The sequence below is a fragment of the Moschus berezovskii genome, chromosome 1 (assembly GCF_049115385.1).
Source record: "Moschus berezovskii isolate FMDL1 chromosome 1, NW_MosBer_1.0, whole genome shotgun sequence".
NCBI classification, from domain to species: Eukaryota; Metazoa; Chordata; class Mammalia; order Artiodactyla; family Moschidae; genus Moschus; species Moschus berezovskii.
Window position 1 is genome coordinate 12,086,996 of NC_142460.1, and position 21,880 is coordinate 12,108,875.

At 52.8% G+C, this 21,880-nt stretch overlaps 1 protein-coding gene across 1 annotated transcript in view; it reads left to right on the plus strand.

Moving 5' to 3' along the window:
* The window catches only part of PLCL2 (phospholipase C like 2), a 227,755-nt gene that overhangs the window by 163,839 nt on the left and 42,036 nt on the right, over window positions 1-21,880 (plus strand). The window contains exon 5 of the mRNA XM_055416903.2: window positions 17,987-18,096. Within this exon, the coding sequence (XP_055272878.1) occupies window positions 17,987-18,096 (110 nt within the window). The remainder of the gene's footprint in view (window positions 1-17,986; window positions 18,097-21,880) is intronic.

Below are 21,880 nucleotides of genomic sequence, written 5' to 3' on the forward strand. Positions count from 1 at the left end.
AATCATCAAGTCTAAAGTTCTGACCAAACTTCTAAGTTTCTCTGCAGGTCGTTGCTGACTGGCCCATTTGCTTTGCCAATCTTATATGTAGAAATTATTAATGCAATCATCTGTTCATCTAATAAATATGTTTTGACCTTGTACTGTGCATAAGGTACTTGTAAGACCACAATATTACATACCAAAATATTAAAAAACAAGCAAGATTTTTGTTTTCTAGAACCTTCAGATCAAACAAGAAGCATGAAAGTAAGCACGCAGCCAAACAGATCCCATCCTTGGCGTGTGTGACTCGGGGCCCTGGACCCGGCGGGGGCGGCCGTGGGTGACCCCTGGTGTTTGAGTGGGAGGGGCGGCGTCGGGCATCCGTGGTGGTCACGGCGGCTGAGTGCGGAGGGCCAGTGGGGCAGGCCCTGCAGGCAGGGCGGGTGCGAGGCCGTGTGTCCAGCCGGCTCCGTCTCCTCCGCTGCCCCGTGAGTCAGGACCTCCCTCCCGTCAGCCTGCCCGCGTCTTCCTGAGGCCTCAGCCGTCTCCCAGGAGAGCCTTCCTGATTCCAGGGCTGGGGTCTTGGACCGGTTCCGTTCAGCCCCTCAGACGCGTCTGGTTCAGCTGACGAGCCTCTTCCGTCACCGCGTCTTCTGCTCACGTGTCCTGTCTTCCGAACGGGGCGGTGACCTCCTGCGCGGCAGGCTTGCAGGCTGGTGCCTCTCTGTTTCACCCATGAGCTCTGTTCTTACATCTGTGCGGTGGAGTCGCTCAGATAGAAACTGGCTAAATGTGACTTGGCTTTTATGAAGTGTTCGATTCTAGTAAATGCATGTACTGCTGTGAGAATCATGGACTGTCAGGATCTGAAACTACATTTACTGGGGAAAAGGGAGCTGGTTATTCAGTTAACAATTTGAGTTATTGGCAGTTCTTTGCAACTTCATTGGCTTATGACATCTGATGATGTTTGGCATCATGCAGCCTTATATTGTTTTTCTGTTTGATGTCAGTAGGGATATATATGCTCGTGTTTAAAAAGCTGCGGAGTCGCCTGTTAAGGGTTTTGCTTTGGGTGGGGGTGCGGGTGGCCACTGTAATGGCAGAGCTGCTCTGGATTGAAAGCCCCTCAGAGTCACATCTGTTCATCACTTGGTTTCACGGTTACTGCCGGCCGCCTACACGGGCCTTCTGTTATCCCAAGTGCTTATTTTAGAGCCTCGGAACCTTTGCTTCTCGTGTTTATAGTTATTGTAAGGCAGATCATTCTTAGTCATCTGAAGAGTTGCTAGTCTGTATTGGGCTCAAAAATATTTGCATAAGATTTTACTTTTGGTAAGTAATTATTCTTCTGCTGGCAGAGCTTTAATCTTGCAATGGGAAAGTGAAGATATATGTCCCCAAGTGCTACAAGAGAGGATTGTTCTAGAAGTATTCCCGACTTTTAAACACAAATTAAACCTTTGTGTAAATAATTAAGTGCGAATAAAGACTTGCACGCCCACCTCTCGTCCCATGTTAAAAACTGTACCCAGTTTGGACAGGTTCAGACTCCCCGCTGTGTAACTGCCCTTTTGGAGCTAGAAACGTGTCTACTGATACTGTCATTGGGAAGAGGGACTGAGGCGGGAGGAGCCCTGGGAAGGGAAGACCCGCAGCCCGCACTGGGCCAGGGGCCTGCATGCCAAGCAGTGGCCGGGAGGAAGCAAGGGAGGGAGGTGGGGACAGCCCGGCAGCGACCATTGGGGCACCTAAAGAGCCCGCTCTTTAAGGAAGAGAGTATGGCAGCACGGACATTTAGAGGATTAAAGGGAAAGTGACGTCGCTCAGTCATCTCCGACTCTTTGCGAGCCCATGGACTGTAGCCTACCAGGCTCCTCCATCCCTGGAACTCTCCAGGCCAGAGTACTGGAGTGGGTTGCCATTTCCTTCTCCAGGGGATCTTCCCCATCCAGCGATCGAACCTGGGTCTCCTGCACTGTGAGCAGATGCTTTTACCATCTGAGCCATGAGGATTAAAGGGAAATCTTAATAAGAAAACTGTGTTCCTCGGAATGTGGAAGACCCAGTGAAGAGACACAGTGAGTGTGAGAGTCGCTCAGTCGTGTCCGCTCTCTGAGGCCCGTGGGCTGCTCAGTCCCCGGGGCTCTCCAGGCCAGAGCACTGGAGCGGGTCGCCTGGCCCTTCTCCAGGGGACCTTCCCAACCCAGGGATCGAACCCAGGGCTCCTGCATCGCAGGCGGATTCTTTACCAGCTAAGCCACCAGGGAAGCCTGAGAACACTGGAGTGGGTCGCCTACCCCTTCTCCAGGGGAGGCAAAGAGGCGGACGATGCTAAAAGGCGCACCTGGGATGAAGGATGCAGGAAGTGGGGAGGGCAGGCATCACGTGTAGCCGTGAAATGCTGGACCCTGGGAAGCAGAGGAAGCGCCCTTCTGAGAGCTGCGCTGTGTGGATGCCTTGGGGCGGGGAGGGGTGTCTTCCCCTGAAAAGGGGGGACAGCAGCTTGGGGGAGGGCCAGAAGGAGGGACCCGGGCGGGCAGGGTGTGGAGCTATTGCTCAGAGCCAGAGGCGCCAGCAGCAGAGGCTGACTGCGCGTTCGGATCACGGGGAGGGATGTGGGCTGAGTGAGTGCTGGCCGCCACGGAGTGCAGGGAGGGTCTGAGCTGAGTAACAGCACACACCCTCCTGGTCCAGCAAGGGCTGTTCTCCCGAGAAGCAGCCAAGTGGGGGTGTGGGTTAGGAACAAGCCTCCAGAGGGGACGGCACCGTCAGAGTTCCCTCAAGGTCTTTCTAAAACTCTCTAAAAGCTGACAAAAGATTAGCCACACTCTTCCAGGGGAAACATCTTTTCCTCTTTCTAATATCTAGCTCTTTCCTTCAATGGCTCCAAACCTGGCAGCTTGTGTTTGAATTTTAATTTTCTGTTTAGTCAGTTGAATTGATCTGTTTCATTAAAAAAAATAGGAAGATGATCTAGAAGGAAGCCCAACCTGCTCTGCTTCGGTGCACTGGATGTTTTAATCGGGTGAATTTAAATGAAAAATCATTTGTTCTCTGGAAAGAAAACAGAAATCAATGACTAACTTCCTGTCTAAGATGGTGAATTAACACATCCATTTAATCTCTGCTCCATTCTGAGCCTCATTAAAGTGACAGCAGGGTTTTGTTTTTGTTTTGTTTTGTTTTTTTTGTTTTTTAGTAAGGACAAAGAAAATGGGGGCAACAAAATGTTGGAAACTGAAAACCAGAGAATCGGCTCAGCTGACTTGAGAAAGCTGAGCCTGAAGCTGGCCGTGGCAGGGGGAGCCAGCCTGTAGTGCGATGTACGTGCCCTTTGGGAGCTGGGGACTGGGCGGGGATAAGAGAGGACAGCTGTTGGAAAGCTGGATTCAGAAGCGATTAGATCCCAGTTGGCGGGGACGCCCTGTGTCCTGTGCGTCCTGACGGTAGGGGAGACTGAACACAGCCAAATCCTCCTCCTTCACCTGGACAGGAGGGTAATGCTTGCTTCCCCCAGGCATTAATAGGTAACACTTGGGAGAAAAGTCTCAACAGTTAAGTGTGTTGCGTAGAAATACGGGGGGACTTCCCTCCTGATCCGTGGTTAAGAATCCTTCTGCCTGTTCAGGGGACGCAGGTTCAGTCCCTGGTCTGGGAAGATTCCACGTGCCCCAGGGCAGCTAAGCCTGTGGGCCACGACTGTGGGCGTGTGGCGCAACTGTGAGTGTGTGTGTGCACCCCGGAGCCCGCGAGCCACTGTCCTGAACCCACGCACCCTAGCGCTCCAGGACACAAGAGGCCACGGCAACGAGGAGCCCCCGCGCCGCCCACAGAGAGAGGTCCCTGTGCGTGCAGCTCGAGGAAAAGCCCACATCGCGACGCAGACCCAGCACAGTCAGAAATAAATAAAACTTGAAAAGAAGAAACATGGACCCAAGGACTCAAAGAGGACGCACACTCAGCTAAAGGGGCTGAATGTGACTGCTTCTGGAGAGGGGACGGGGGCCCACTCTTCACCCTTTAAACTACATGTGTGCATATGTCTAACATGCATTAAGTCACTGCTCAGTTTTAACTGAGTTTACTAAAGCGACGAAGGAGGAGGGGAGGCCGAGAGGGGCGGGAGCTGTGGCAGGAGTCCCTGACCGCTGTGGTCCTGGAGCAGGCGTGGCCACCCCCCAGGCTGGGGACTGGGGTGAGGCAGGCGGTTGCCCCTGGGAGCCTGGTACAGAGGTGGAGTCCACGCCCGCTGGGCAAGAGCCCGGCTCCTCGTTGGGCTGGACAGTCAGTTCCCTGCTGTCTGGGGAGGACTATCAGGAAGTGGGTCACGGAGCTCTAAGTGGAAGAAAGCCAGGGACACCCCACCTGTTCAGCGGGGTCCCCTGCTGGCGGGGGTGCAGCCAAATGGAGTACAGCGGGGCGGAAGGCAACTCAGAAATAGCAGCAGCTTTCTTTACCCTTCGTTTCCATCTGTTTAATGGACATTTTCCTGGAATGGGTTCTACACCATCCCTGCTTCCTTAAAGTTCCATCTGAACTTTTGATGACCCAGGGTCCTCTTGAGAAGCATCTGTTATTTGTGGTGGTTAATGCAGCCATATCCCCAAGAGCCTTAAGTTTTTGGTGGGGCCCTTAACCTGCGTGCTGGCACTTCCCACTCTGCCTGTTAGGACCCCATTCCCAGGGGTAGCATCCCATTCCCAGGGGCCCAGTTAGCACCCCATTCCCAGGGGTCCTGGCTCAGCCCCAGCTCTTCCCTCCCACCTTTGCTCCCCACTGCGCCTGCAACTCCTGCTGCGTCTCCCCCTGCCCGTCTGACTCTTGTGCTTTTCCTGTTTTGCCGCCTCTGGTCTGCTGGCCTCTCCCTGTGACGGAGCTTGATAGATGCATCTTACCTCGAGGCAGAGAGCGCCCGACCGTGCGGTGTGGGGCAGACACCGGGCAGACCCCTGTGAGCAGGATGGGGCTGCTCGGAGCCCTCTGTCCCTTTGCAGACACCTTGGAGCTCATTGCGCTCGTAGGAGCTGGGGTTTCCGGAGACGTGAGCTGTCACCTTCCATCACTTGTGCTGCTCACATCTTGTCTCGCCCAACACAGCACACGTAAAGTGGCCTGTACAGGTCACCCTGGAAACACTGCTCTGTTACCAGGGTTTGATAAAGGAATCCCAGGAGCCTGGAACCTCCGGCTCGCTGTCTGTCAGGCTGTGTCTCAGCCCTGGTTCATGGGAGCGGGAGGCTCGTCCCTGCAGACTCGGAGACCCAGGTGCTGGGCGCTCCGCTCCGTGTCCTGCTGTGTGCTGCGGGGTTAGCCACTCAACTTCTCTGGCTCCTTTTCCTCCTTCTAAGTGGCAGTTTGTGTCCCTGGTGGCCCCAGGGCTTCTGAGCGGCAGCAACCTCAGATCAGTGGCCGACGCAGCAGTAGTGGAATGCCCTGATCACGGGCGCTTAGGTAAGGAGACTGAAAGGTGATCCCCTGCTGTGACACAGCTACATGAACTGCAGCCCAGCAGTTCGCCACTCCGGGGGGAGCTTGTGCCTGACTCGGATGGCGCAGAGTGAGCTCTTCAAAGGTGAGGCCCGGAAACCCTTAGCGCCTCTGAGGCCCTCAGCAGCCTTCCTCTCCTTAAGGAGTCACCAGATGCTCCCCAGGCACTTTAATTAACTGGCAGTGAGTCACTTCCCTAGTGGCTCAGCTGGTAAAGAATCCGCCTGCAATGCAGGAGACCTGGGTTCGATCCCTGGGTTTGGGAAGATTCCCTGGAGAAGGGAAAGGCTACCTACTCCAGTGTTCTGGCCTGGACAATTCCATGGACCGGATATTCCATGGGGTTGCAAAGAGAGCAACTTTCTGTCTTCACTTCTCAGTGAAACCAGACACCAAGAAGTCGTGAAGGCACTGGTGAGCTCATCAGAGCTCAGCCTGTGGTTGAGCCAGGAAGGCGGCTTGTCCGGGAGTAAGGCTGATGGAGGGGGAAACCCAGGGTGACTCTACCTGCAGGGGCAGCCGGGCCCAGGTCAGCAGTGGCCGCGACGCAGATGGGTGTGGGAGCGGCAGGCCGGAGGAGACACCCATCCAGAAGCTTTAACGAAATGTCCACACACACGAAGCACCTTGATGGGCTGTACCGCGTGGGAAGAGTTCTGTACGGCGAAGGCGAGCAGGAGCACAGCAGCTCCAGAAGGAGAAGCTGAGAAAAAATGCCAGCGCTGCGTTTCCAGGAGGCTGATGTCTCTGCTACACGAGGAACTCTGAAGTCAGAAAAAGGCCAGCAACCCCGATGTCTGTGTTCTCTGCAAACAGGAGCACAGGTCACAGCCACGGAAACTCAGAACCCTCTAGGATGAAATGAGAGGGTGTCCAGACGCACCGTGGACAATGCAAACCTGTGGCCGGCAGACGGACAGATGGGAACACAGCGTCTCAGCTCGGCTTTCTCAAGCGGAGGTCAGGTAGCAGGCGATGGGAAATAAAGATGCAGAGTAAATACAGCGCTCACGGTGTCCTTCAGTGATGAGTGTTCTGGGATCAGTGAGGCCAAAGCGCAGGGCATGCCGGGCGGGGTTGGGGGCGGATGGCTCCTTTCAATCCGGTGTTCAGCCCAGACCTCAGGGAAGCTGTGACCTGGGTGCAGGCCTGACTGCAGGTGGCGAGCAAGCCTTTCAGGCCTCTGGAAGGGGATTATCTCAGGCAGAGGGGCCGTGAGCCTGGGTGGGGGTGTCAGGACCGGGCTGCACCGGCCAGGTTGGTGTCCGGAGGCCGGCCCTGCTCTCAGAGAGGGCGCGCCTCCTCGCTCAGGGTGGAGGCATGGCCGCGTCAGACAGGAGGGGGGTGGGTGGGGAAATGCAGATGCCAGAGGACCCCCTGGGGGCTTTTTCCCCACCCAGCCATCCAGACCAGCACTGCAGTTTGACCCGGAGTGGTTGGGGCGATGCTGATGCGGAACGGGCACATGCTGGATACCCTGATGGTCACGCTCACAGGATTTATTCGTGGATTGGACGCAGGGCAGCAGGAAGGGAGGAGGGTGGGCCTGCAGCGTTCTCGGCTGGGTTCTCTTTACCAGGACGGGGAGGGCCCCAGGAGAGAGGGCTGGAGGGGGGCGGTTAGAGGTTTTAGGCGTGTTGAACTTGACGACCCTGGTCGACTTCCAAGTCTAAATGTTGGAGAGCGGTCCCGACTGGATGCAATGAATTTGGAAACCATAAGTGCAAAATGGTCTTCCAAGCTGGGAGACCAAGCTCATCTGAGAAGGGATGGTGAAAAGAGATGACAGCGCCCTGGTCCTGAGCGTGTGGACATCGGAGAGGCAGGAGAGCAAGTGTGGGGCGTTGGGGCGCAGTCAGGTGGGGACGGGAGGGCACTGAGCTTCCAGAGGAGGAGGTGTTTCAGGGAGATGCTGGTGTGCGTGGCTCAGAGCCAGTCACATCAGAGACCCCAGAGTCCCGGCACACACGGATCACGACTGACTGGTGGGGTGCCCGGGCCACTGAGGACTCCCGTGGTTATGGGTGTCATCCTGTCCACACCTATGAGAGCCACACGGCAGTAAATTTAAGAATTAAAACCAGGCACACTTCGAGCCAGCAGTTCCTATTCAGTGTATGCTATGGCTTTGGTCACGTATTTAAGGAAATACTTATGCATAGAGTTTCCTTTCGGAGAAGGAAATGGCAACCCACTCCAGTGTTCTTACCTGGAGAATCCCAGGGACGGGGGAGCCTGGTGGGCTGCCGTCTATGGGGTCGCACAGAGTCGGACACGACTGAAGTGACTTAGCAGCAGCAGCCACAGAGTTTCCTTTATAACACGGAGAACAACCTCAGCATTACAACCTAAGGGTTCAGTAGGAGGGTTCTTGTTAAATACATTACGACAGATCCATGTGCTGAGACCTTATGCAACCATGTTTACCTGTGTATATATTTACCTGTGTGTATGCACACACACTCCATGTACACACATATGGAAGGAAGATGCTATATACATAAAGGTAAACCCACATGTATCACTATATGGGCGTGTGTGTACACATGCTGCTGCTCCTGCTAAATCACTTCAGTCGTGTCCGACTCTGTGTGACCCTATAGACGGAAGCCCACCAGGCTCCCCCTTCCCTGGGATTCTCCAGACAAGAATACTGGAGTGGGTTGCCATTTCCTTCTCCAATGTGTGAAACTGAAAAGTGAAAGTGAAGTCGCTCAGTCGTGTCCGACCCTTAGCGACCCCACGGACTGCAGCCCACCAGGCTCCTCCATCCTTGGGATTTTCTAGGCAAGAGTACTGGAGTGGCTTGCCATTGCCTTCTCCACCCACATACATGGTTTTAAACGGCAAGGCAGACAGAGCCTGCTATTTGCTGCTGGTGGTGATGGTTTAGTTGCTAAGTTGTGTCCGACTATTGCGACCCCACGGACTGTAGCCCATCAGGCTCCTCTGTCGTGGGATTCTCCAGGCAAGCATGCTGGACAAGGTTGGTGCTGTTTGCTAAGGTGTTTCAAAGGCCCGGCCGGAGACTGGAGACCCGAGCACTGCTGGGGGCCCCACCCTCTGGACGAGGCCGCTGGAGACGAGGTCACAGTGGTTGCCCAGGGGAGGCGACAAGGAGGCCGGGGGTGGGGACACTCCGTGTACCAGTCTATGCTTTTTAAATTATTGCACCATGTGACTTTTATCTGGTCAAACATAAGAAGGGGAGAAGGAAAGGAAGCAGTGGGCAGGGTGGTGTCCCGAGGGCCTCATGTGGGCCTCTGGCGCTGCTGTGGGGACTTCCCGGGGTGTCCAGACACGGAGTCCCCGGCGGGGGAGTCTCATCTTGGGGAGTCACCGTGGGGAGGGGGCCGTCTGGAGGGGCTGCCGTTTGCTCCTCCTTTGAGCCCCCGGCCCGCGTTTAGAGGGCGGCATGGGGAGGGGCCCCATGGAGGGTTAGTGATGCCTGGACCACCTCACCCGGCTCATCTCACCCAGACGATCGCACCTGGACCACCACCCCGGAGCCCTGGCTGCTGCATCCGCTCACAGGATCACGAAGGCCGGCGTATCCGCGCCTCCGTGGGGCCTGTGGCGCCTGCACCCTAGAGGCGCCCTGCTTCAGACCGTGGGGCTGGGGGCGCCCCGCTTCAGACCGCGGGGCTGGGGGTACAGGGCGTGGGTTACAAAGCCCGCGCATCTGAGCAGGTTCTGCTTGTGAATCAGGTGGAAAAAGTGATCCCTATTTTGTTCCCAGGATACTTTGATGGTGCCCTGAGACCACGTGGTGCCTTTAAAGCATGATAAAATGAGGTCCCTGACAGACTTGTGTTAGGTGGAATTCCACCTTCCAGGAAGAAGCTCACTGAACCTCATTTGGAAAATTTGAAACATTGAAATGATCGATGTATATCTCCCTTTGTCACCTTTTGAAATATCGCTACTTCTGGCTTCTATTTTCAGCACACACAAAAACTATTTCTGCCTGGTACATGTGGGTGATAAAAGAGCTTTCTAGGACAGCAAAGTTCCAGGTGAAAAAGTAATCTTTCAGTGTATACATCTGAGATTGATTTGTCTCTTGTATTTTTTAAAAATTATAGTTGCTTCTAAAAATTTTGAACCATGAGCTACATGGTATATTTTATATTCAGATCGTTTAGATAGGTATAGAAATTCTGTCCAGAATGTTTGAAAGGTCATCTGCTTCATATTTGGCATGAATAAATGCCATTTATTTTCTGCAAAGAGGAACTGCTGCCATATTTCTGCCTGAGCCTCCCTTTTCTTCATATCTTAGGGTTGTATGTGTTATGTATCTTACATTCTTTATTTCTGTGACTGCTTGGTCTCCCACTTCAGGGGTTTCAGCCGAGCCCCTTACTGTAGCCCCGAGACCTCACAGGCCACCCAGAAGGCATAACCCCAAGACTAAGGGTGAAACAGCGTTCAGCAGCCAGAAACACCACTTACAAAGGGAAAAGAAGAGAGAAAACAATGAGTAACAACAGGATTCAAGAAAGAAGAAAGCAATCAAGCCAATAATCAAACCCTTAAGGAAAAATGGATACTAAAAATTAGACTCCCAGAAATACAGAGTGAACGACAAAACATCAAAACAAGACCTACAGCGTGGAAAAAGTTGCAGTGTAACTAAGCAGTAAAATTAGGAAAATGAAGTGAATTTATAAAATAAGGTGCTTTTTTTTTAAAGCAGGGAAGGCTATACAAATTAAAGGAGAAATGAAGAACAGCATTATAACACTATGGGAAGAAGGAGGTAATACACACAGAATGGTGTCGAGAGGAGTGTCTGTGTGACTCTTCCACTTTCCTGCTCCGGTCAGGGTGCCTGCTCAGAAAGCCCTCCCGTGTTCTCAGGAAGGCTCTGAGTCTGCTGTGGGCACTGTGCGCTCCGCTCAAACTCAGATCCTGCCTTGCTCCAGCTTGTACTTATTCCCAAAGTCTGCTGCTGCTGCTAAGTTGCTTCAGTCGTGTCCGACTCTGTGTGACCCCATAGACTGCAGCCCACCAGGCTCCCTCGTCCCTGGGATTCTCCAGGCAAGAACACTGGAGTGGGTTGCCATTTCCTTCTCCAATGCATGAAAGTGAAAAGTGAAAGTGAAGTCGCTCACTCGTGTCTGACTCTTAGTGACCCCATGGACTGTAGCACACCAGGCTCCTCCGTCCATGAGATTTTCCAGGCAAGAGTACTGGAGTGGGGTGCCATTGCCTTCCCAAAGTCTAGTTGCTCCTAAAGTCCACAATCTGATGCTCAGTTCAGTTCAGTCACTCAGTCCTATCTGACTCTTTGCAACCCCACGGACCGCAACACGCCAGGCCTCCCTGTCCATCACCAACTCCTGGAGTCCATTCAAACCCATGTCTATTGAGTCGGTGACACCATCAAACCATCTCACTCTCTGTCGTCCCCTTCTCCTCCTGCCTTCAATCTTTCCCAACATCAGGGTCTTTTCAAATGAGTCAGCTCTTTGCATCAGGTGGCCAAAGTATTGGAGCTTCAGCTTCAACATCAGTCCTTCCAATGAACACCCAGAACTGATTTCCTTTAGGATGGACTGGTTGGATCTCCTTGCAGTCCAAGGGACTCTCAAGAGTCTTCTCCAACACCATAGTTCAAAAGCATCAATTCTTCGGTGCTCAGATTTCTTTATAGTCCAACTCTCACATCCATACATGACCACTGGAAAAACCATAGCCTTGACTAGACAGACCTTTGTTGGCAAAGTAATATCTCTGCTTTTCAATATGCTGTCTAGGTTGATCATAGCTTTTCTTCCAAGGGGTAAGCGTCTTTTAATTTCATGGCCGCAGTCACCATCTGCAGTGATTTTGGAGACCAGAAAAATAAAGTCTGAGACTGTTTCACCATCTACTTGCCTTGAAGTGATGGGACTGGATGCCATGATCTTAATTTTCTGAATATTGAGCTTCAAGCCAACTTTTTCACTCTCCTCTTTGACTTTCATCAAGAGGCTCTTTAGTTCTTCTCCACTTTCTGCCATAAGGGTGGTGTTGTCTGCATATCTGAGGTTCACGATCTGATGCTAGTTCCAGGGAACTGACCTGCTGCCCCTGTGACTGTGTGGGCGACTTCCCCCCTTCCCTTTGCTCACACAGCCTCCTGCTGTTTTGCTCTGGCCCTGGGCCTGCTCTGCTTACAGGTGTCTATTCTCGGCCAAGACACGGGGGTGAAAGGAGCCGGCTGTGGGGGCTCGTCGCTCTGGGGCGTGTGGGGAGGGCCTGCCTTGCCTGAAACTTGCGGGAAGTCACCAGGCGGCCGTGTGCTTTCCCAGAGGAGTTGGCCCTGTGTTGGGGAACCCTTGGCAGGGCCAAGCCGCCTGCTCTTCCAGGTAGATGCGCCTTTTGCCTTCGAGCACCCGCCATTTCACTGCCCTCTGGGGGCCCGAAGCTCCCCCGTGACACCACCTGTGTGGGGTTTCCCAGTGTGGAAACGTGTCCTCCTTCTCGACTCCCTGCCTGGGCGCAGGCCCCTGTCCTGGAAGCTCTGTCTCCCTTTCTGCCTCTGCCTTTTGCCCTCGCCCGTTCCGAGGATGCTGACTGGCCTTTCTGAAAGTATGGGGTCTTCCTGCCGGCGTCCCCAAGCTGTCCCGTAGGAGCTGCCCCACATGCAGAGGATGAGCTTTTGATGTGATCTCCCCGTCTTGAAAGTCTCCTCCGAACTCCTCTTTACTGTTTACTCAGGAAAGCTCCAGAGCCTCTCTCCAAGCTTCCCATATAGTGTGTGTAAAGTGCTTGACGAGCGGTCTTTTGTTTCCCTTGATCTTGTCTCTGGCCTGGACTTTGCACATCACAGGAGAGCAGGGAACAGTTCACTCATGCTGCGTAAGTCAAAGTGAGAATCCTTCGAATATGAAATCAACTTGTGCTGCATATACAAAAGTTAGTCTATAAGTTAGTAATGTGAAAATTCTTTTAAAGAAGCAGATTTATTATGTAGCAAACCAAGGAACGAAATACCTACCAATGGAACGGATAGTCTTGGCCACTTTCTAAAATATAGGGTTTCCTATTTTTAACATAATTTTCCATTTTTCAACTCATCACTTTTTGTGCCCACTTTTAAAGAACTTCATTATTACACACACACACACTTATACACACACACACTCTCACACACACACTTACACACACACACACACTTACACACAAATACACGCACACATAGTCGCAGACACACATGCTCAGTCACGCATACACACTCATACACAGACATACAAACTCACGCTCACCCTAACCCTAACTTTTTGCCTCCTTTTCGACTTTTATTTGACTATATAGATACTTTAAGATCTCACTTTTAAACTGTTTTGCTTTTAGCTGCAGGCTGATTGCCTTACAATACCGTGTTGGTCTCTGCCTCCCATCAGCATGAGTCGGCCCGAGGTGTACCCAGGTCCCGTCTCTCGAGCCTCCCACCCGCCTCCGTCCCGTCCTGCCCAGGTTTTCCTGGGGCACCAGGTCTGAGCTCCCAGCGTCACAGCAGATTCCCGCTGGCTGTCTCCTTTCCATATGATAATGGATATGCTTCATGCTGCTGTTCTTCCCGTGGCCTCCTTCCCGCTGTGTCTGCAGGCCTGTCTCCAAACCTGTGTCTCTGTTGCTGCCCTGCAGATAGGGTCATCAGGGCCATTTCTCTAGATTGTTATATGCGCGTTAACGTATGATGCTTGTTTTTCTCTTTCTGACTGACTTCCCTTGTGTGACGGGCTCTAGGTTCGTTCCGCTCATCAGAGCTGACTCAAATGCCCTTCTTTTCGTGGCTGAGTAATACTCCATTGTGTACGTACCACGCTTCCTTATCCAGCCACCTGTCGATGGACATCTAGGCTGCTTCCATGTCTAGCTATAGTAAATAGCGCTGCAGTGAACATGGGGGTACGTGTGTCTTTTTCACTTATGGTTTTTCAGGGAATATGCCAAGTACTGGGATTGTCGGGTTGCGTACTGTCCTCCATCGTGGCTGCACTTTAATAGACGTGGAGGATACACACTTTTTAGGCAGCTGTGCTTGTTTCCTTAAATGTTTCTGCATTTTATCTTTCTCAGTATCATTTTTTAATCATCCACACTGTGTTTCTTCCTTGAGTCCTCAGTCCTTCCCAAGGCAGCCTCTGGCTCTTGTTCCTCTGACCTTTCTGAAGGCTGCCTCCTTACAGTTTGGGGCGGATGCTTGTCTGAGCTCAACCTTGTTAACGGAGGGTTACTGCTCCACCTGCTCTCCTGTCTCGTCTCTTTTACATGTTCCATCTGGACGTCCACCTTATGAGCCTCAGTGATGCTTCTAAGACCATAATGCTTCCTGACTACCCGAAATATGGATATTAAAGATTAATATCCTGGAATCCAGACGATGCCAAAGTATTAAAACTAAAAATCCATCAGGGTCTTATTGTCAGGGCCTTATCTGGCCACGTACTAGTAGGTGGATCTGAGTCACCAAGGCGTATGCCAGGGAGTCTCTCAGACCTACCAGGGAGAAGTGTGGTGTGTGTGTGTGTGTGTATGTGGTATGTGTATGTCTGTGTGTGTATGGATGTATATCTGTGTCTGTGTGTATGTATGTCTGTGTCTGTGTGTGTGTGTCTGTATGTGTGTGTGTGTCTGTGGTGTGTGTGTAGTATGTGTGTGTGTGTGGTCTGTGTGTGTGTGTCTGTGGTGTGTGTGTAGTATGTGTGTGTGTGTGGTCTCTGTGTGTGTGTGTGTGTGTCTGTGTGTGTATGTATGTATGTATGTCTGTGTGTGTTTGTGTGTATGTGTGTCTGTGTGTGTCTGTGTCTGTGGTGTGTGTGTCTGTGGTGTGTGTGTCTGTGGTGTGTGTGTGGTCTGTGTGTGTCTGTGTGTGTGTGTGTGTCTGTATGTCTGTGTGTGTCTGTGGTGTGTGTGTAGTATGTGTGTGTGTGTGGTCTGTGTGTGTGTCTGAGGTGTGTGCGTAGTATGTGTGTGTGTATGGTCTGTGTGTGTGTCTGTGGTGTGTGTGTAGTATGTGTATGTGTGTGGTCTGTGTGTGTGTCTGTGGTGTGTGTGTGTATGTATGTATGTATGTGTCTGTGTGTGTGGTATGTGTGTCTGTGTGTGTGGTGTGTGTGAGTCTGTGTGTGTCTGTGTGTGTGTGTCTGTAGTGTGTGTGTAGTATGTGTGTGTGTGTGGTCTCTGTGTGTCTGTGTGTGTATGTATGTATGTATGTCTATCTTTGTGTGTTTGTGTGTGTGTGTGTGTGTATGTGTGTCTATGTGTGTGTCTGTGTGTCTGTGTGTGTGTCTGTGTGTGTGTGTCTGTGTGTGTGTAGTATGTATGTGTGTGTCTCTGTGTGTGTGTGTCTCTGTGTGTATGTATGTATATCTGTGTCTGTGTGTGTATGTATGTCTGTGTGTGTGTCTGTGTGTGTGGTCTGTGTGTGTATCTGTATGTCTGTGTGTGTCTTTGTGTATGTCTGTGTGTGTGTGTGTGTCTCTGTGTGTATGTATGTATGTATGTCTGTGTCTGTGTGTGTTTGTGTGTATGTGTGTGTGTGTATGTGGTGTGTGTGTCTGTGTGTGTATGTATGTATCTGTGTCTGTGTGTGTTTGTGTGTGTGTGTCTGTGTGTGTGGTATGTGTGTCTGTGTGTGTCTGTGTGTGTGTGTCTGTGTGTCTCTGTGTGTCTGTGTGTGTGTGTGTGTGTCTGTCTGTGTGTGTCTGTGTGTGTGTGTCTGTGTGTGTGGTGTGTGTGTGTGTGTGTCTGTCTCTGTGTGTGTGTCTGTCTGTGTGTGTGTGTCTGTGTGTGTGTCTGTGTGTGTGTGTGTCTGTGTGGTGTGTGTGTCTGTGTGGTGTGTGTGTGTCTCTGTGTGTGTGTGTCGCTTTAGCAGAAATCCTGGAGTTTAGAACATAATGGCCACCTAGTCATGGCTATTAATTGTCTTTTTCTCGGTGTATTAAACCAAGCACACCCAGGGAAGGTCGGAAGCAGATTTGGGGTATGTGGCCCTCTATGTGCCAGGTGTCCAGCAGTGGGCTGGTTAGTGCCCAAGCTGGGGCGTTGTCCAAAGAGAGGCCGAATCAAGAGAAGGGTCAGTGGGGGAGTTTCCTAGAAAGTGTAATGACTTCCTCTAATTACTGCTCCTTTTTTAAACCAGTGAGCTCCTTAAGCTTTATTAGCATGACAGGAATTAGGGCCCTGGTTCCTATTAAGAGAGAGAAAGCAGAGAAGCGAGATCAGAGTGGCAGGTTACTATATTTATCCTGCATGCCAGCTCTGGTTCCCTGTTTAAAGGCACTAAGGAATAAAGTTCCCGTCAATCACGGTGTAAAGAATTGCTTTGAACTGATGTCACATAGAAAGGGAGTTAGAAATCCGGGTACCCACCCAAACAGGAAAAATGTACAAGAGAGCACGGGAAATGCCCTGTAAAATGACAGCTGCCCCAGCATTAGTTTAGCAGCGAAAGACTGGAGACCACGTCCGTCCGTGAGGGCTGGTTAAACCAAAGGCAGCTCATCTCCACAGCGTGGGGGGTGGGGCTCTGTAGGTGTCAGAAAAGGGTGAGAAGGGCTTGATACGTGGGCAGTGAGCCATCCCCACCATGGCTGCATGGAGAAGAGCCACAGAGCACCGTGCACGCTGCACTGCTTTTGTGCAAAAAATGGAGGACTGTGGATATATGGACACCTCTGCTTAGATCTTCAAGGAGAAAGAAGATAAAAAGAGATAAACTAAAAACGCACAAAAATGTACAGGGGGAGGGAGGGATTAGGGTAGAGGAATCCAGGAAGAAAGTAAGATTTACCTGAATGCACCTTGATATACAGTTTGGCTTAGGAATCATAAAAAAAAATTATCCAAAAAGCAAAAATATTTCCCGCCCCTAAAATACATAGTGGGATAAAAAGGAAACAAAGGAACGTAATTGTACTTTGTTAGTGACATAACCATGTAAAGAGAATAATCACCTTGACTGACCTTAGAACACTGTACTTTTATTACATTCTCAATGAGATGTACTCTAAGGACAAAAAAAATGTAGAGTTTAAATTGTATTTAGCAGTCTTACTATTAGTTATGTTGATGTGGTTAATTAAGATTGTCTGCCAAAGAGATAATTCTAAGATTTAAGAAAAAAAAAAATAGTGAAAACATTGTGTCTGTAAATTTGAATTAGAAATACAAGCAATTCTTGTTGCTTCCCTTAAAAAAATATTCTTCCCTTAAAAAAATATCCCTGTACCTAAGATCTGTTCACTAAAGAGCCTGGAAAACAGTGGAAACCCAGTAACAGTGAGCACTCCTGGCCCCAGGCTGTGGTCTCTGAGCACCATTCTCTGCTGGAAGAATCCGGAGGTCCTTGCAGAAATGCCTGGTTCCAGGCCCAGGCGAGCAATGTACTTGCTAACTCTAGAACGTCTTTTGCCAGAAGCAAGGGACGTGTCAAAGGCTAATCAGTGACCTCAGAAGGACTTAGAAACCCACCTGCAGGTTCCCATTGGCCAGTGATGGGAAACTGACTGCAAATGAATATGTAAAAAAAAACCCATGAGTTTTAATGATATTAAATCAGGAAGAAGACGTCCCACCACTCTGCATTCACACTCTTTTGAATGGCGGTGAGGAATCTGCGCTGATTATGTGAATTATACAGAATTAGGGTGCTCTGGCTTTCTCTTCTCCTCTCCCCTCTGCTGCGGGCTTGGTCTGGGGCCTCAGGTCGACTCTTACTGGGACAGGAAACACAGTGCTTTCTGCTCTTTTCATCCCTAATTGCCAACGTTGAGACCTCAGCTCAGTGCAGTCGCTCAGTCGTGTCCAACTCTTAGCGACCCCATGGACCTCAGCACACCAGGCCACCCTGTCCATCACCAACTCCTGGAGTCCACCCAAACCCACGTCCACTGAGTTGGTGATGCCATCCAGTCATCTCATCCTCTGTCGTCCCCTTCTCCTCCCGCCTTCAATCTTTCCCAGCATCAGGGTCTTTTCAAATGAGTCAGCTCTTCGCATCAGGTGGCTAAAGTATTGGAGCTTCAGCATCAGTCCTTCCAATGAATATGCAGGACTGATTTCCTTTAGGATGGACTGGTTGGATCTCCTTGCAGTCCAAAGGACTCTCAACAGTCTTCTCCAACACCACAGTTTAAAAGCATCATTGAGGCCTTGGTGGAGCTAAAATCAGCCTCCGAGATTCCTGGTCCACGGTCCCTCCCGCTCCCTCAGCCTCAGTATCTGAACCTGGCTGAGTCTCTTCAGCGCCCCTACCTCTAGAGGAAGAATGGAGATGGTCATCTGTGCCCTGGGCAGCCTCCCAGTCCACACCACACACTCGGAGATGCCGTCTGCCTCGCTGGGGCTGTGAATTGGCATTGCCTCCCCTGCTGGAACTTTCTTATTTCGTTCTCTGTGAAACCCCAGTGGAGACTGGAATCTTTCTAGCTATACCTAGAAAGATAAATATTGCTGGCCCATTACCACAGATTGGGTGGGGAAGTAACATCCTTTGTCTTTCTGCTTCTTTCAGCCATGGAGTTCCACGAGCACTTGCACAGCATCGGCGCCAAGGAAGGCCTGAAGGAACGCAAACTGCAAAAGGCCGTGGAGAGCTTTACCTGGAACATCACCATCTTAAAGGTACTTTCCGAGTCTTTTCTGACGCTCCTGGTTTTGCAGCCCTTTTCCGCGTGTCGCTTCCCACGTGTTACTGTCCTGTTTCCTGCGCTGTGCGTCACCAGCCCATCAAGGCTGCAGTGTTGCACAGAAGTCCAGCATGGACTCTGCTTTCGGGAGAGTCTGCGGCACGGTCGCTGGGCAGTGTGGCTCATGGGGAGGACACGTGAGTGGCTGGCACATGGTGGGTCGTGCCAGGAAGGGAAAGGGCCTTGCATTTCACCCGTGAAACACTTCAGACTTCATAGCTGCCAGTCGCTGCATGGGAAACAGCGCCGATTACAGAGGAACGACTGGGAATCTGAAGATTCTAGTTCCTCAAATTTCATTCAACGCTTGAAAGTATAATCACAGCCTTAATATTAATGTGATCCCAGAAAAAAAATAGGAAAGAATCGTGGGGGGTGTACTCGAAAGAAGTATGTGATGGGCATTGCCGTTTGAAAGACATTTCCCTCCAAGGGAAAAAACATCTGTAGCTGTTTATCTGCTTCCTTCCTTTTCCTTTTGTGCTCGGCTCTTCCTCTTTTCCTCCTTCCCTCTACCTATTTCAGCATGACCACTTAAAAATTAACTTATTATTTTTATTATGAAAGTAATGTATTTTCTTTATAGAAAATGTCAAACTAGCGTAACCAAAGGTAAACATAATCTCACCATCCAGGGTCTTTGCTGGACATTCCCCAGCCTTTTTCTCTGTGGTGTATATATATGTATAAAATATGTTGTTGTTCTTTAGTTGCTCAGTCGTGTCCAACTTTTGCAGCCCCGTGGACTGTAGCCCACCAGGCTCCTCTTCCCGACCCGGGGATCGAGCCTGCATCTCCTACACTGGCAAGCGGCCTCTTTGCCACTGGGTCCCCTGGGAAACCCTGCACATCATATGACATGATTTTAAAATACTGTTATGTGTGTGCCGTGGGGCTTCTCTGGTGGCTCAGATGGTGTAGAATCTGCCTGCCATGCAGGAGAGCGGGTTTCAATCCCTAGTTTGGGAAGATCCCCTGGAGGAGGGCATGGCGACCCACTCCAGTGTTCTTGCCTGGAGAATCCCCATGGACAGAGGAGCCTGGTGGGAAATAGTCCACGGGGTCTCAGAGTGGGACACGACTCAGCAACTAAGCAGCAGCAGCAGCATGTGCCTTGGAACATTTTTGTGTTTTGTCTCGATGATCTTTCATCTCAATGTTTGGGACCTTGAATAATAATAATACAGAAATATTATTTGTCTGGACCATGGACAACTCAAACGTAAAATTACTCTCTGGTTCACCATCCCAGCTTTCTTCTCAGTTGAATTCAAAGCTTTAAAGGCATTATCTCAGCTGCCTCTTGTAATTTTCCTGTTCCCCTTCAAGTTAAAGGATCCACCCTGCAGCAGACAGCAGTTTTCTGATTTAATTTAATGAGAAGTCGCCCTTCCCAAGCTAGCCAATGTGTACTTTCTCATCTTAACGCCCCTGCTCATTTGTATAATTAAAGTCATTTTCTGAGCTTCTTCAAATACTTCCCTTCCTACACATGTACTTTTTAAAACCTCTAGATCTTCTGCTTAGTATTTAACTCTGATCACTTGTAGTTCAGTAAACAGCTGATAGAAAAATGTACAGTTGGGAGGCATTTGGCTTTACCGCTTGCTGGTACACTACACACTTCCTGCAAACCTCAGGGAAAAATAGTGCTGTAGCGTGTAGCCCTGTGACAGGAACAGAGGCTCATTTGGCTTGTTTTTCTTGCAAGATCCCAGGGGATCCTTACGGACATTACAGTTTGGGAAGCACTGGGCTGAGGACCCCTGGAAATGGAAGCCTGGTGCATACAGTCGTGACAAACAGCCGCGCAAAGTAACGGATCAGATTCCAGAGACAGGAAACTGAGCCGACCGGCTGCGCTGAGGAAACCGTTTTCTTATGAATTGTGTCCAGGAGAGAGAACGAAAACCTCAGCCTTATGTTCAGATGGAAACAAATGCACACTACAGCGTCATGGGTTTTGGGAGTCTCCAAGGGGTCGCACAGAGTCGGACACGACTGAAGCGAGGTAGCAGCAGCAGCAGGGTAGTGTTTGCTCTCGTGTTTGCATGGGCAGAACCAGGCCTGGGCTGCGGAAGGGCCGCAGAGGCCTGTGTCTTTTCTGTGCGGCGGGAGGGCCCTGTTCGTGGCCGCGTTTCCCCGTGTAAGCTCCCTCTGGACGGTCCAGCGCTCGCGGCTCCGCCTTCTCTCGGCAGGAGAGTGTGGGCCTCCCGCGCTCCTCTGCTCGCCTGCTCTTCGCGCTGGGCTGGCCCTCCGGGCTGTGTGCGGTGGGCAGCGGGTGCGCTCCTGGGGCGCAGAGGCCTGGGGGCGCCTCCAGGCCTTCCCTGCAGACGCGCGGCGGAGCGCTGGAGCTGCGCGAGCAGGTGCAGGGTCTCCCCGCCCTGCCGCGGGGCAGGGCTCGGGGCCGCGGGGCAGGGCTCCAGGGCTCGGGGCCGCGGGGCAGGGATGGGGGCCGCGGGGCAGGGCTCCAGGGCTCGGGGCCGCGGGGCAGGGATGGGGGCCGCGGGGCAGGGCTCGGGGCCGCGGGGCAGGGCTCCAGGGCTCGGGCCGCGGGGCAGGGCTCGGGGCCGCGGGGCAGGGCTCCAGGGCTCGGGGCCGCGGGGCAGGGATGGGGGCCGCGGGGCAGGGCTCCAGGGCTCGGGGCCGCGGGGCAGGGATGGGGGCCGCGGGGCAGGGCTCGGGGCCGCGGGGCAGGGCTCCAGGGCTCGGGGCCGCGGGGCAGGGCTCCAGGGCTCGGGCCGCGGGGCAGGGCTCGGGGCCGCGGGGCAGGGCTCCAGGGCTCGGGCCCGCGGGGCAGGGCTCCAGGGCTCGGGGCCGCGGGGCAGGGCTGGGGGCCGCGGGGCAGGGCTCCAGGGCTCGGGCCGCGGGGCAGGGCTCCAGGGCTCGGGCCGCGGGGCAGGGCTCGGGGCCGCGGGGCAGGGCTCCAGGGCTCGGGCCCGCGGGGCAGGGCTCCAGGGCTCGGGCCGCGGGGCAGGGCTCCAGGGCTCGGGGCCGCGGGGCAGGGCTGGGGGCCGCGGGGCAGGGCTCCAGGGCTCGGGCCGCGGGGCAGGGCTCGGGGCCGCGGGGCAGGGCTCCAGGGCTCGGGCCGCGGGGCAGGCTCCAGGGCTCGGGGCCGCGGGGCAGGGCTCGGGCCGCGGGGCAGGGCTGGGGGCCGCGGGGCCGCGGGGATTCTGGCCGCGGGGCAGGGCTCCAGGGCTTGGGGCCGCGGGGCAGGGCTCCAGGGCTCGGGCCGCGGGGCAGGGCTCGGGCGGCGTCTCGGCGGCCTCAGCCTCAGGGCCGCCTAGCTGCCGGGCCCTCGGGGATTCGGGCGCTCCCGGAGAGACCGAGCGCCGCAGCAGAGGAAGCCACCGCCTTGGAACCCGCGCTCAGTCGAACACCGTGGCGGGCAGGGCGCGGGGGTCGCAGGATGGGGGACTCGCCGCGCGGGGGTCGCGGATGCGACCCCGGCCAGAACAGCTTCCAGCCAAGTGTGTCCAGCCCAGGTTTTCCGAGTCTCTGCTGGCTTCGTTTAGTTTTTCGGTTTTAAGGATTGCTTTAAAACACAGACATGGATGAAGGAGGAATGCCACCTCTGATCCCGCACCCAGAAGGGCCCACTGTTAACAGCTTGCCGTACTTTCTTTTAAAGGTTTATGTGTGGATTTGTTGTGGGTGCGCTGAGCCTTCTCTAGGTGCAGCCAGGGAGCCCTGCTCTCTAGATCCGGCGCGTGGGCTCC